This window comes from Nelumbo nucifera, chromosome 2, assembly GCF_055504915.1.
Source record: "Nelumbo nucifera cultivar China Antique chromosome 2, China Antique-T2T, whole genome shotgun sequence".
Lineage (NCBI taxonomy): Eukaryota > Viridiplantae > Streptophyta > Magnoliopsida > Proteales > Nelumbonaceae > Nelumbo > Nelumbo nucifera.
Window position 1 is genome coordinate 107,988,445 of NC_142650.1, and position 13,687 is coordinate 108,002,131.

Genomic DNA, 13,687 nt, shown 5'->3' on the forward strand with positions numbered 1-13,687 from the left:
CTTTACAAATAGCTAATATTAATATGATAATTAAATTAATAACAAAATAGAATATTAAAAGTAATAAAATAAATCATTTAAATTCTATATAAAATTATAAAAAATAATTAAAATATTAAAACTAATATTTATAAGTAGACTCCTTCTACTTAGGGATGATCGTTTATAACTTAACCGAACCTGAATAGACCTATAATTTTCGAGCTAAAGCAATTATCTTATTTTGAGCTAGGATATCCACCAAGCCCACACATAATGTGGGCATTGGGCAAGACCTAAACTAAACAACCCTTAAGCTCGACTTAAAAGTTATATACATATATGGTAAGTATTATTATATAATATTTATATAATAAATTTTATATTAATATATATATATATATGATTTTTATATATTTTTTAAAATATACTAAAATTAATTAAAATTCTGGATTTGTAGAAAGCCATAGTCTTATGTTTAACACAAGTAATCTTTGTGCTTGTCCCAAGCCTAGACAATTACACTCGGGTGGTGTAGGTTGGGTCAGGCTAAGTGGCTTTAAAACCTGTTAATTAATACATTATGAAAAATTGGCCAAAAGATCTTTTATTTTTTGGGTTCACTCAGCTACACAATGGGGTAGCCCATCCCCCAACCTTATTCAACTATAATATTAATAATTTTAATCTAAAAATAGTTAAAAACTAAAAAATAATGCATGCATGGGTTGTATTTGGTTTGGTTCAATCCAATTACAAATATCACATTGCTCTTAGGGGTGTAACTTAGGCAAATTGGGTTAAGTTCAAAGATCAACCCAATCCCAACTTGAAGTCTTAAATCTAAAGCTCAGGATTAGATTAATTTAATTATGATTACAATTTAATTTTATATATTTACTAATATTTAAGTAATATTTATAAAAAAATGTAACATTTAATCATTAAAAAGTAAAATAAATAAAACAAAACACTAATAGATCATATGGAAAAATAATTATTTTATTAAGTATTTAGTAGTAATTTATTATTTTTGTTAAACATCATTAGTATAATTAATCATCATTTTAAATTACTAAATTATTTTTATAACAAATTATTAAAATAAAGATTAATTATTTTGAATAGGGTACAAATGGATCAGATCATGATCTGATCCGATCTGAAGTCTGATCCTATATTCGAACAACCCCATCTCAGATATTCGGATTGGATTGGATCGAATAATAGGATTTGATAAGAAATCAAATCGGATTCAATTCACCCCTGTCTGATTTGAGAAGAGTCGATCCGATATTGTTGTTTTTATTTTTCTTTATTTAAATTGTTATATATTTTTTAATAACTTATTATTTAAAAAAACTGATTCCGGGTCTGATTCGACTCAAAACCGCCAAGAACCGGAACGGACCTAAAATCGGGATAAAATCGTGGAGGTGGAACCATAACCGTTATAATGGGTTCGATCATTCGGATGTCGGATAAATCCGACCCATTGACAGCCCTAAAAATTACAGTTCGCTATAGACTAGAGCATAGTATAGAGAAAGTTCTGTAACCTCTCGAGGGCGGCACGGGACAGAGCAAAAGAGATAGTTCAACCTCGTCGCTCAGGTGACAAACCTCGCCATTACTTCTCAGTTTAAGATCGTTCTTTATCCTGCTCTTCAAGAATAGTTAGCTTCTGGTTATACCCTTCAAGTATGTGAAGATTTAGGGTTCTCCGACTATGATACCCACAAAGCATTATAACTGAAAATAACAAATCATTGGTCCAGTGTGTCAATGGCGTTATTTTTCGGTTGTTTGAGTGGATTTTTTTTTTTTTTTGAGTGGGCATGCTCTTCTTCATCTTGGTGATAGTCTTTAATTATTTGTTTTGGATGAACAATGCTTGCTTTACGGTTTTTTTTTTGTTCATTTTATGCGGTTACTTCATGAACTGAAATATACTAGGTTGGCATTATTTTAAGAAAATTTCTATCTGTTGCCTTGGATGTTATGGGTGATATCTTGGAAAGAAAGCATGGAAAACTGACTGAACTCGGTGTTGATTGAAAAAAAGAGTGATTATGGAAAGGTGGTGATTAGTGCAAAGGTTTTCTGTTACAATCCATTTGTCCAATGCTGGTAGTATGGGATGCTAATGTGTGGTATCCCACATGTTGTTGTGGGGTATATATGTGCTTGGTTCCCTCCCTCTAAAAGTTAGCTAGGGAAGAGTTCTCCTAAGGCACATAACAAATGGTATCGGAACCTACAATATGCCTCCCATTTGCAATCACGCGGCGGCGTAGGTGGTGGTGTCAGTATTGCAGTGTTCGGCTGGGACTAGGTGGACTAGTGCAAAGCCAGCCTGTGTGGGTGCCGGGACTACGGAGCATGGTGGAATGTTATGATCCATTTGTCTGATGTTGGTAGTATGGGATGCTAATGTGAGGTATCACACCTCGGTAGTATGGGATGCTGTTGTGGGGTATATATGTGCTTGGATTCCCTCCCCTCTAACAGCTAGCTTTTAGGGGTGGGTTCTCCTAAGGCACATAACATTTTCTTCAGTATCATTTTTTTTACAGTATCGGTTGGTAATTGATGCATGTATTTAACTGTTCAATTGTTTATTTGAACCTAGAGTGCAAAACTAAGCTAATGCTTACTCGAACTTGATATATGGTCTGTTATTCTTTTATGCTTGGTTTTATTGGATTCCCCCCTCTTATCTAATACTTTACCTTATTATTTCTGGCACCAGGAAGGAGATTTTAAATCTGAATTTCAACTGTAAAGATGTCAGGGTAAGTAAATAGTTATTCTTTATTGTTCCATTACTTTTGATTCTGTTCTACTTTTGAGGTTTCTGCTATATTCATCTTTTTGTAACTGTTACAGGTATATTCATGACCACCTGTGCCTCTCCTTAGGTGGTAAAATTATTGTCTGTTGTATAATTTGTTGACCATCCATGTTCATTAAAAGCAGTTAAGCTTGTTGTTTTTTCTGTATTTTATACATCATACATATAAGTAGAGGGGCATGATTTCCCAACTTGACTATCTAGATAGTTAGGCTTGTACCGTCAACAACCTTTATGAAGGGAATTTTGGCCAATACAAGTTCGATTTTGGGATGGTAATTGATGTAAGTCAATATGGTGTGTCATTCCCTTAAAAGTAGTAGCTCATAATTTGGAGATCGTGGTATACCCAATCAAGTATTTTTTAATAAGGTAAATGAATGTATATTTAAATGAATGTTTTCATGTTTTGTGAGGCAAGCATTGCCAGTCAAAATGTGTAATAAGTTGGTTGCAGATAATGAGTTAGGACTTAGGACTGTGGCAATAAAATCTTGATCTTTTTGTTTTCATGTTTTGTTAACCTTTGAGCAGCCTTTGTAGTATGGGTGGTGTCTTGCTTTTGTTTGGAGTGTTTTCATCTGTATTAGGTTAATGATTGGAAGTCAAAAACATGCATGTTGGCATTGGTGATATTTAAGAAAAAAATAATGGCATTGGTGATAAATTGTGGCTTCAGGGAAGTTACACAAAGAACTTCCCTGGACACCTGGACACCCCCCAGATGTGGACTTGGTTCTCTTCTATCTTGGTTGTAGGTGGACACCTCCCCTAGATTTGGCAAGCCTTTTTGACCCAAGCTTTTTCAGGCAATTGAAGAGGCGTGGAAGATTAATGTGGAGAGCCACAAGAGCAGCTATCTTTTGGTCAGTTTGGGAAGAAAGGAATAATAGAATCTAGGCATGGAGAAATCCAAGGAGGCAATTGTAGAAAGGATAATTATTATGACTATTCATTGGTTGAAAACTTTGGATTTATTTAAAGACTTCTCAGCTGAAGACATTTACAGGAATTGGGAAGTGGTGGCTTCTACAACTTCCATGAAACCTATTGTGCAGGAATTGTGGTCCCCACTAACACAACAAAGAGTGAAATTGAATTTTGATGGGAGTTCAAGAGGTAACACAGGCCCTTCAGGTAGAGGAGGAGTTTTCAGAGATGAAAATGGCAAAATTGTAGCTTTGTTTTCAGGACCAATAGGAGTAGGGGGCTCATTGAGAGCTGAGGTGATGGCCTTGCTTCAAGGTGTAAGATATGCAAAACAGTTGGGGTTACACCAAATTGAGATTGAGGGAGACTCTAAATTGTTGATCGAGTGGCTACAATCTGGTAAGTTGGGAGCCTGGATTTATAGACAGCCCCATAAGGGAAATCCACAATACAACAAGAGAGATCGGTTCATGCTTCAAATGGACAAGGAGATCAGCTAATGGTTTAGCTGACACGTTGGCTAAACAAGGGACTGTGAGGGAGAGTATGTTCTGCGCAGTTTTGTAAGAAAGACAACTGGGGCTCAACACCTACTTAGGGGTTGACAGCTGTACTTAAATATGGAAAGTTATTTTAAAGTTTTTTAATGAAGTTACCGTTTCCAATAAAAAAAGTTACACAAAGAACTTGGAGGTGCTCGTTTATTGTTTTTGGTTTGGGGAGAAAAAATCCTGTGTATTTGGTATGACAGTTACAGTGTTGGAAGTTTGCAGTGGGGGCCATGGTGCTTGAAGAGTTTGAAGTTAGCCTTTTGTTAAGAACATGTAAAACTTCTTTCTTCTTATGAGTTGTAACTTGTAAACAAGTTGTATGGGCCTATTGATTAAAAAAGAATTTATTTGGATGGAACTGGAGGATATGCATGTCAGTCGAACTGGAAACATATGCATTTTAGATGGCATTTCCTACTCTCATAAATGGAGTAAAGGATGCTCAAAAGCAAGGTGAGCTTTATTGATTGATTATTTGTGATGATTTGGTTTTGCTTAAGGGGATAGCTCTTTTTTTCCCCATGGCCATGCAAACTTATCAGAGAACAGAAGTCGTTCCATCATAGATCTAGCTAATCCATTAAGCCATACAGTTCAGCTCCTTAGGTATCCATCTAAAGCAGCTAGAAAATATATGATCTTTTTGATTAAGAAGTACAGTAAGGGATTCTGCTACATCTGATAGCATTAGAAGATCTCATTTTGCCTATGAAAGGCTTCTTGGTATAAGCCCCAAAAGGACCATCACATCAGTCCTGAAACTTGAAAGAGTAGTCATCTCCAACCGGATTGCTATGAGCCTACATGGTAAAGCCCTTGTTCCCTGAAATTCCCCCACCATTGAGTCATGGATTGCTAGGTGAGCTGTTGTCAAATCTTAGATGGTTATGTAGTGGTGCTACCAATGAATTAATTCTTTTAGCAAAAAATTTTTATTTTGTTATTTATCAAAAAAAATGTTTTTATTTTGTTTTTAGCTTTCTCAAGAAGGCCTTATAATTTTCTCCAATAGCAATCAATTATATGTATGAAAAGTATTGCATCTCTGGTCTTGATGTTGATTTCAGTTAATAGGATTTGTTACCATTGTAAATTAAGAATATCTGCTACATCTGATAGCATTAGAAGATCTCATTTTGCCTATGAAAGGCTTCTTGGTATAAGCCCCAAAAGGACCATCACATCAGTCCTGAAACTTGAAAGAGTAGTCATCTCCAACCGGATTGCTATGAGCCTACATGGTAAAGCCCTTGTTCCCTGAAATTCCCCCACCATTGAGTCATGGATTGCTAGGTGAGCTGTTGTCAAATCTTAGATGGTTATGTAGTGGTGCTACCAATGAATTAATTCTTTTAGCAAAAAATTTTTATTTTGTTATTTATCAAAAAAAATGTTTTTATTTTGTTTTTAGCTTTCTCAAGAAGGCCTTATAATTTTCTCCAATAGCAATCAATTATATGTATGAAAAGTATTGCATCTCTGGTCTTGATGTTGATTTCAGTTAATAGGATTTGTTACCATTGTAAATTAAGAATATCTGCTATCTCTATATCTTATGATTCATTCGTTTTCATGTTAGAAAAGAAATCCTCTACTTTGTGTCTTATTTGCTCCTTTCTACTGCTTTTGCAGTGAAGATGGTGCTGCTGCAGTTGAGACTGCTGCCCCAGCTCTAGGGGAGCCAATGGATGTCATGACAGCCTTGCAGCTTGTTCTGAAGAAATCATTAGCCAATGGTGGGCTTGCACGAGGGCTTCATGAAGGAGCTAAGGTGATTGAAAAGCATGCTGCACAGCTCTGCGTATTGGCTGAGGACTGCAACCAGCCAGACTTTGTTAAACTGGTCAAAGCACTTTGTGCTGATCACAATGTAAGCTTGATATCAGTGCCAAGTGCTAAAACACTTGGAGAGTGGGCTGGTGTAAGTATACAAAACCCTTACCACTTAAGTTTGTTTGTGATCAATTCTTTCTACCTCATATGTTTGTTTGAGCTATTATATTGATAGTTTGGCTAATAATCTGCTCTGGGAGCATGCCTTCTGGTCTGGTTGTTTGCTTAGCGGAAAACTTATATGTCCCCAGAGTTATCCATGTAGCATGATGAACTTGTTCAGGGTTGGGTATAGGATTGATATATGGACCAGAAGGTTGATCATTTGGCCTGTTATTGGTCCCTCATCCAGTGGATGAATGTGATAAGCAGTGAATTTCAACCTGCCGTTGACCCAGCTAGTTGAACCGCTCGAACTGTCACCCAGTCAAGATTCTGGGTCCAGTTTGAGTAAAACCCAGAGAAGGTAAAAAAACTGTTGACTTGGTCAAAACCTGTCTGACCTAGATGGTTGGACCGTTGACCCATTCGACCTGGTGACCGGGTCGCGGGTTGCATACTAATTGTGTATGCAAAATTCAAGAGGCCATAACTTTGCACCCCAATGTCCGATTGAGGTGATTTTTTTTATTTATTTTGGGTAACTTTTTGAGATATATGCGTCCCAAGGCACCTACGGCACCTTAGGGCCATGTACTGAATAACCCTAATTAATCTAATTAGTGACTTCATTTGATTTTCGCCTTTTTTTATCAGCTTCATTTGCTTTTCACCTGTTAACGCACAATTGTTTTTATTGTTCCATGGAAGTTTAATAGGAAAGAGAACATGGTGTTTACAACTATTCCTTTTTTCCTAGTAGTATTCACACAGTTAAAATTGTATAAGTACCTAGTTTGCTTTCCAGTTTACATTCTAGTGCTTTTCTAGATTTCCTTAGGTTGAGGACAAGAAGCCTAAAAAGTCGATTGGTTCAATGGTTTGACTTTTAGATTTCCTATTTGATATATAACTATGCAACTGGAAGCTGCCATTTTGTAGGCCTGGTTCAATGGTTTGACTTTTACATTCTAGTGCTTTTCGATCATGCCTATTATATTCATGTCCGCCTTTGTTAAATAGGTCATTTTTTATTGCAGACAATAAACTAAATGTTTACCCAGCCCTCTCCCTCTCTGGTTTTTCATGTTTTCTCCAGAGATCCTAGGACATTTCCTTGACTTCTATTTTTTCCATACAGTTGTGTAAAATTGATTCAGAGGGCAAGGCAAGGAAAGTGGTGGGATGCTCCTGCGTTGTCATCAAGGTATATATAAATGGGAGAATTTTGGTGCATCTGTTTTTGATCTTTCTTTAGTAGATTAGCTGATGAATCCTTTTATTATGAATTTTGCAGGACTATGGGGAAGAATCAGAGGGTCTCCATATTGTCCAGGAGTACGTGAAGTCTCACTGAGTGAATAGTTGATTGAAGAGTTTGGAGTTTAATCTGTAGGGACATTTTTTCCCTTTTATATTGGTAGCTTGAGGGATACCCCCTTCTTTTTGGGAGTTCTTTTTTTGAGTCTTGATTGATTATCATACTTGATTTAAGTATGATTGGTTATATTGGTAGCCTGAAGTCTTGATTGATTATCGTTCCAGTCACCCCTACTGAGAAATCAGTATAATATAGTTTCTGGTTGGGACCAGTGTATCATTTTCCTATTTAAAGTGGTCCAAAGTCGTATGGCCTTGTTTAGACCATGTCATGTTTGCCTCCAAAGTGGTCCAAAGTCGTATGAATTCATGGGGTGTCGAAGCAACAAACTCGGAGCTTTTGCTCTTGTTATATTTTTTCTTTCGAAGCTTGATGTGGTGAAACCTTCATTGATCAAGTGTTCAGGCTACGTAATGAATGAACCACCTTATTGGCTGATCTAGGGGTATGCATAACTGAGCATTGGGTGATGTGGTGGCTGATTCGGGCACATCCCGTTTTTGATTAACCTGGCACATCTCCGGTGAAAAGACAGAAAAACACCCCATGAATTCTAAGGTATAACAGTGCATTAACCGAGGGCTGACTCGTTGGTGTGTAAGCTGGTTTGTTCCAGAGTTGACACGGAATCAAATTCCATTTGTAGTGCATATTTCATTTACACTGGCCTAAATGGAGTGAGGTGCCCACCTTATACTCACACAGTCTGAGTGTAAATCCTGGTATACTGTTTTCAAACTCGACATTGTTTCATTTGTTAGAAGTGTAAAATAGAAATGATTTAAGAGGGTTATTTATTTGAGAGTGAGGTAAGAAAGATGATGTGATAATGCAAAAAACCTTGTATTTTGTATTATTTTATATGTATTTGTATTTTATATATTTGTTATTTTATATATATATATTTTTCAAACTGAGCGTTTATGAGAGAGGAATGAGGTGCAGATTTTGCATCATTTTTGGGATGCAAATTTTGCAATATTAATAATGAGATAAAACTGAACCATTGATGGGACGAGATAAAAATTTGTTATCGGTAAAACTGAACCAGATGCAAAGACTGAAAAAACTGCAAGAGTTTATTATTCAAGCAGTTATTATTCACGTCCGGTACACTTTATTCACCAGCATAGTGTATTTTTGCATCCTCTACACTGACCCTATTCCCTCATTTTTCAAATAAAATGTGTAGTAAAAAATAAATAAAAGAATTATTGTGGGTATTTGAAAAAAATAATAAAAAAATAATTATTATATACCATAGAAGAAGAAGGTTTAGTATTCTCTGTTAGAAAGTGTGCAAGGCTTCAAGAACCAAAACATATCCAGGGGTTTTAATTCTGTCCTAGCTGCAGCAGCTGTAGCAAGCCTTCTATTTCTATTAGCAGTGCCTCTATCTCCATGCTCCTCTTGTTTTGCTTTATTGTCCTGCTGCTTCGTTTCCTGAAGAATTCCCCTCTCCTGCTGTGCCTATTAGATCAAAAAATGAACTAGTATCAGCAGCCGTTGATCATGCATAACCACATTTTATATCGTCATGGGATGAGGATCTATGGATGTGTTAATAGACCTGGCAGGCTGGCACATCTCTGGTCAAAAAGACAGAAAACTTACTGTGTTTACAATGATTTTATTCTTATTATTCAGGGTTATTTTTGCCTTTCTAAAGCATCCTTTTGTACTTATTACCAGGAATAGGATTTGGCCTGTTCTCTTCTCAATCCGACCCATAATTAGGGAATTGGAGTTTCCACGTCATACACCCACTCACAGCCGTGCATTTGGAACATCTACTATCAATGAAAACATACAAATACGGAAGATGTTCCCAAAATATGTGGCTGCAACTTACTATGAGGTGTGAAGACCATTCGGTACAAAATTCATAATAATCTGGGCTGAATTGAGATCTGTTCCCAACAAAAACTGTTCCAACACACATAGGTCATATGTTGGAATAGTTTTTTATTGAGAATAGATCTGGTTTCTCTTCTCAGTAAGTGAATTTAGATATGCTCCTCAGAGAGCGCACCTCACACCGACCACACAGCACGTGTAGCCATGTATCTATAGAACATCTCCGTACTTGAAAATGTTTATTTATAGGAAAATGTTTTCAAGTAAAAAATTGAGAATCTAGCCACACATCGGAAACATCTCCCCATAAATTTAACATACCGGAGGTGTATTTCCGATGTGCAGCTGCTGGATGTTATATATGATAATATGAATAGGTTTTGCTTACTGGAGATCCGGGCTTTTAATGACCCATTCAGAACTTTGTTCCTGTGGGCTTGTCAACCTACCGTGGGTTTGGGCCTGGAAGGCCTGAGTGGAGTGGTGGCGATTGGTTTGGTGGTAGTGGAACAGTTGGGCCCACGAGCACGAGGCGTAGAAAAGCATTGAGGAGAAGGAGGGCACGTCCGAACTTGCAACGACAAGCTTTCTTCTCCGCGCTTAACGTTCTTCACATCCACGGTGATTTGTGGGACCTTTTCATTCTCATCAGTTTCTCTGCGAACAGCAACAATAATAAATTAGACTCATCTTAAGATTACCCTGATCGGATGGTCACAAATGGCGCATCAGCATTGATTAAACTTCGACACTCGCATCACTAAGCAATGGTTCTAACTTCTGACTTCTGACCTGGCGGACTGTACATCGGATCCACACAGATTGGATCAGGACCAATGCAAGGAATTACGAGTTGTGAGTCATCAGATCGGATGGTCAGTATCATCGGATCTTAGTTCTTTTAACCAGTTCAACGGTAACTTACTTCCTTGGCCTCTTCTGTTGTTTCTCTTTGCCATTGCTCTTCTCTGTTGCTTCAGAATTCTCCTTTTCAGCCCCAAGCAGAGGCTTCTTTTCTTCTTTCTCCTTCTCGCTTTCCTCTCCTCGGCCACCACAAGTCTGATCGGATTTCTCGCCATCCACTGCGTTCTTTTTTGCATTCGATTTCTCCAATTTCTCTCTCTCCTTCGCTCTCATGGCCAATTTCTTCAGCTCGTTGCAGAACTCCGTTATCTGATTCAATATATCCCGTCCGGCGAAGAGATTACGAGCCGAAAGGGTGCTTTTCAGCTGCGGATATCGATCGTTTTGCGATGTGTCTGCATGGGAAGGAGAATCATCTAACAGTTTCTTCCTTTCCGTGCTCGATTTGATAGCCGCTTTCTTGATTTTGGCTTCATAGTTCTGAAGAGGAGAAGAGAAGTTCGGATTGTTGTTTTCGATATCTTGTTGGAATCTGCGTGGAGGCTTAGATGGTGTAGTCGTGTCGGATTTTAGAATACGAGGCGAAGAAGCTGAAGAGGGAATGAGTCCTCTCCTTTTTAGATTTGCATCTCTAAAAGAAGAAGAGAACACTCGGATCAGTAGTGAGATAGAACAAAATGGAGCTCCATTGAAGAACTGAAAATGTTGGGAGTTTCAATATTACTTGCGATTTCGATCGCCTAATGGAAGGATTTCAGAAACGCTTATTGATCTCAGATGCTTCGCCTGTTTAAAGAGGGGAAGACAAAAATTAAGACAATGAACAAATGGGAGAAGAAAACCTCGAAAGGAGACAATGAAAATTCTGCAAAGATCGAATCCTGGAATTTATTATTTCGTTTTGGGATCAGAAGCTCAGAACCTTTGAAGTAGGTGTCGATCGAAGAAAATCTTCTGCGATCTTTGGATGACGACACTCTACAAAATCGAAAAGAAAATTTTGTTGAAAGAAACGAAAAATGCCAGTTCTTCTTTTCATAGAAACCGAGCAGAAATCTTACCGGGCCTACAGAACCAGGCTTCATCATCTACATGTTCATCGGGAGCAGATAAATCGACCCATTTGGGAGCATTTATGTGCTCGTACAACTCGTCCTCGACGAATCTGGAGTCGATGTTCTTCCAGTCTATTTTTGCTGGTTCCATTTCTACGAAGTACCTACGAAAACGAAACAAAAATGAAAACCAGAAAAAAAAGAAAAGAATCGATCAAAGGAGAGAGGAATACAGAGCAGAAATGAATGAGATAACAAACTTTCTCGCAAAGTAGGAAATCGAGCGAGCTGTTCTTCAATTCGAGATGTCTCGGAGCTGCGGATGCTACAAGAAACCCAGAAAGGAGATGGATATGAACAAGGAGATCAAGGGTTCTTTGAAGATTGTGTGCAATGAGACAGTTGCGTAGTTGCAGAGAGAAAGAGAGGGAAGGGTAGAGCCTAGAGTCTTGGGAATGTATTGTGATTTTGTAACGTTGGAGGAGACCGGAGAGAGTGAACGTTGGAGTGTGTTACGCTTTTCTGACCGTTAGAGGTTCATCAATTTTTTTTTTTCTCCCTTGGTGGTCCCTTGTTGGCTGGACCAGGAACGATCAGGTACGTACTCATGTGAGAACCGTCAGATATGAACATTTTATCGAGAAATTAGACCGTCAGATATGAACCTGGGAGCAAGTAGGAATGTAGGATCCAGCTTGGCTAGAGTTTTCCTATTAAACCTGGAAATTGGAAAAATAGATAGTTGACCTCGAATCACGGAAATGAAGCTCCGTAAATCAGGTGTATCAAAGGATGGCGCACTTCGAGTTCGCATCTCCGCCCCACCGCCTGTCGCCCCACGGCCGTTAGCCCCAAAATGAGTCCAAGTTTCCTTTCTCCCATATTCCTGCCCCTTTAATCTCAAATCAACATTTTAAAATACCACAAAAAAAAAAAACGAAACCGTTTTGGCTACCGTTTGTCGATTGTCCGATTTGAACGGATGGGCCATTTTTACAAATAAATTAAAAAATAAAAAATAATTAAAAATAAAAACGGTCAAAAATCATTGAGTGGGTCGACAACTCGACGGTTCGACCGCCTGAATCAACAAAACTGATTGTCTAAACGGTTCAATAGGCCGAATGATCCAACCATCCGCATCAACGGTGGTTCGAAAACCTTACCTCAAATCGTGTCTGACCCCATTCTACTCCCCTCTGCCCAAGCTTGGATCCAACTCCATTTCTGGCAACAACAATCGCTCCGACCAATTCACCGTTACCAGGTACACTCTAACCCTCGTATTTTGTTTTGATATTTGGTTTTTTCATTTCAAATCAAAGAAGCCCTCGTTTAATATTTTATTTTTCATTTTAAACCAGATAAACTTTTTTCCCCTCTTCTAACTCCCTCTCCGGCACCGACAATCGCTCTGACTAGTTCACCGTCACCAAGTACTCTCCAACCCTCGTATTTTGTTTTGATATTTGGTTTCTCCATTCTAAATCAAGGGAGCGCCTTGTTTCTTTGATTTGGAGAGTACTTGGTGACAGTGAACTGGACGAAGCAATCGTCGGTGCCAGAGATGGAGTTGGATCCGAGTTCGGGCGGAAGAGAGTAGAATGGGGTCAGACATGATTTGAGGTTGGGGGGTGGGAATATGGGAGATAGGTATTCGAACCGCCGTTGACCCGGACAGTCAGACCATTCGGCGCAGGAACCGTCCAAGCAACGAGTTCCATTTTACCTCAAACCTGGTATTTGGCCAAAAAACATTGAAAAAGTCAACAACCCATTGACCCAAGCGGTCAAACCATTGACCCGTTCAATGATTTTTGATTGTTTTTAATTTGTCAGAATGGGTCATCCGTTTGAACCGAATGGTGAGACCGTCAACCCAGAAACCAATGGCCAAAACGATTCTATTTCCGAGTCATTTTTTAAAACATTGTATGGGAGAAAGGAAGTTTGGGCTTGTTTTGAGGCTAACGACCGTCCCATTAGCCCCGCATGCGGGAACGCCCCACCATGTGTGACTGGACATGTGGTAGGCCCACATTGTGTGGGGCGTTTGTGGGGCAACAGACGATGGGACGGAGATTAGGGGTGATCATTTCAGCCTGGCCCGCACAAGCCCGAGCTGAAAATTCCAGGCTTGGGCCTAGGTTTTGTGTTCAGGCCTGGCCCGGGCCCGGGCCCATATCAGGCCCACAAATTTTAGGGTCGGGTTGGGCTTAATACTTCAAGCCCGACCCGCATATATTTAAACTTACACATTTTGTGTATAATGTATACATATATA

The 13,687-nt window shown here is 38.6% G+C and overlaps 2 protein-coding genes across 2 annotated transcripts; one reads left to right on the top strand and one right to left on the bottom strand.

Moving 5' to 3' along the window:
- Window positions 1-1,478: 1,478 nt before the first annotated feature.
- LOC104603431 (small ribosomal subunit protein eS12-like) lies at window positions 1,479-7,888 on the top strand. The gene is made up of 5 exons (XM_010267453.3): window positions 1,479-1,593; window positions 2,732-2,774; window positions 5,947-6,235; window positions 7,388-7,453; window positions 7,544-7,888. The coding sequence occupies exons 2-5, from the start codon at window positions 2,767-2,769 to the stop codon at window positions 7,601-7,603; spliced, it is 423 nt and encodes a 140-aa protein (XP_010265755.1). The 5' UTR covers window positions 1,479-1,593; window positions 2,732-2,766; the 3' UTR covers window positions 7,604-7,888.
- Window positions 7,889-8,689: 801 nt separating this feature from the next.
- LOC104603429 (interferon-activable protein) lies at window positions 8,690-12,105 on the bottom strand. The gene is made up of 7 exons (XM_010267452.3): window positions 11,664-12,105; window positions 11,410-11,567; window positions 11,271-11,326; window positions 11,073-11,134; window positions 10,410-10,979; window positions 9,934-10,141; window positions 8,690-9,097 (listed from the first exon to the last, which is right to left on the bottom strand). The coding sequence occupies exons 2-7, from the start codon at window positions 11,552-11,554 to the stop codon at window positions 8,903-8,905; spliced, it is 1,236 nt and encodes a 411-aa protein (XP_010265754.2). The 5' UTR covers window positions 11,555-11,567; window positions 11,664-12,105; the 3' UTR covers window positions 8,690-8,902.
- Window positions 12,106-13,687: the final 1,582 nt, after the last annotated feature.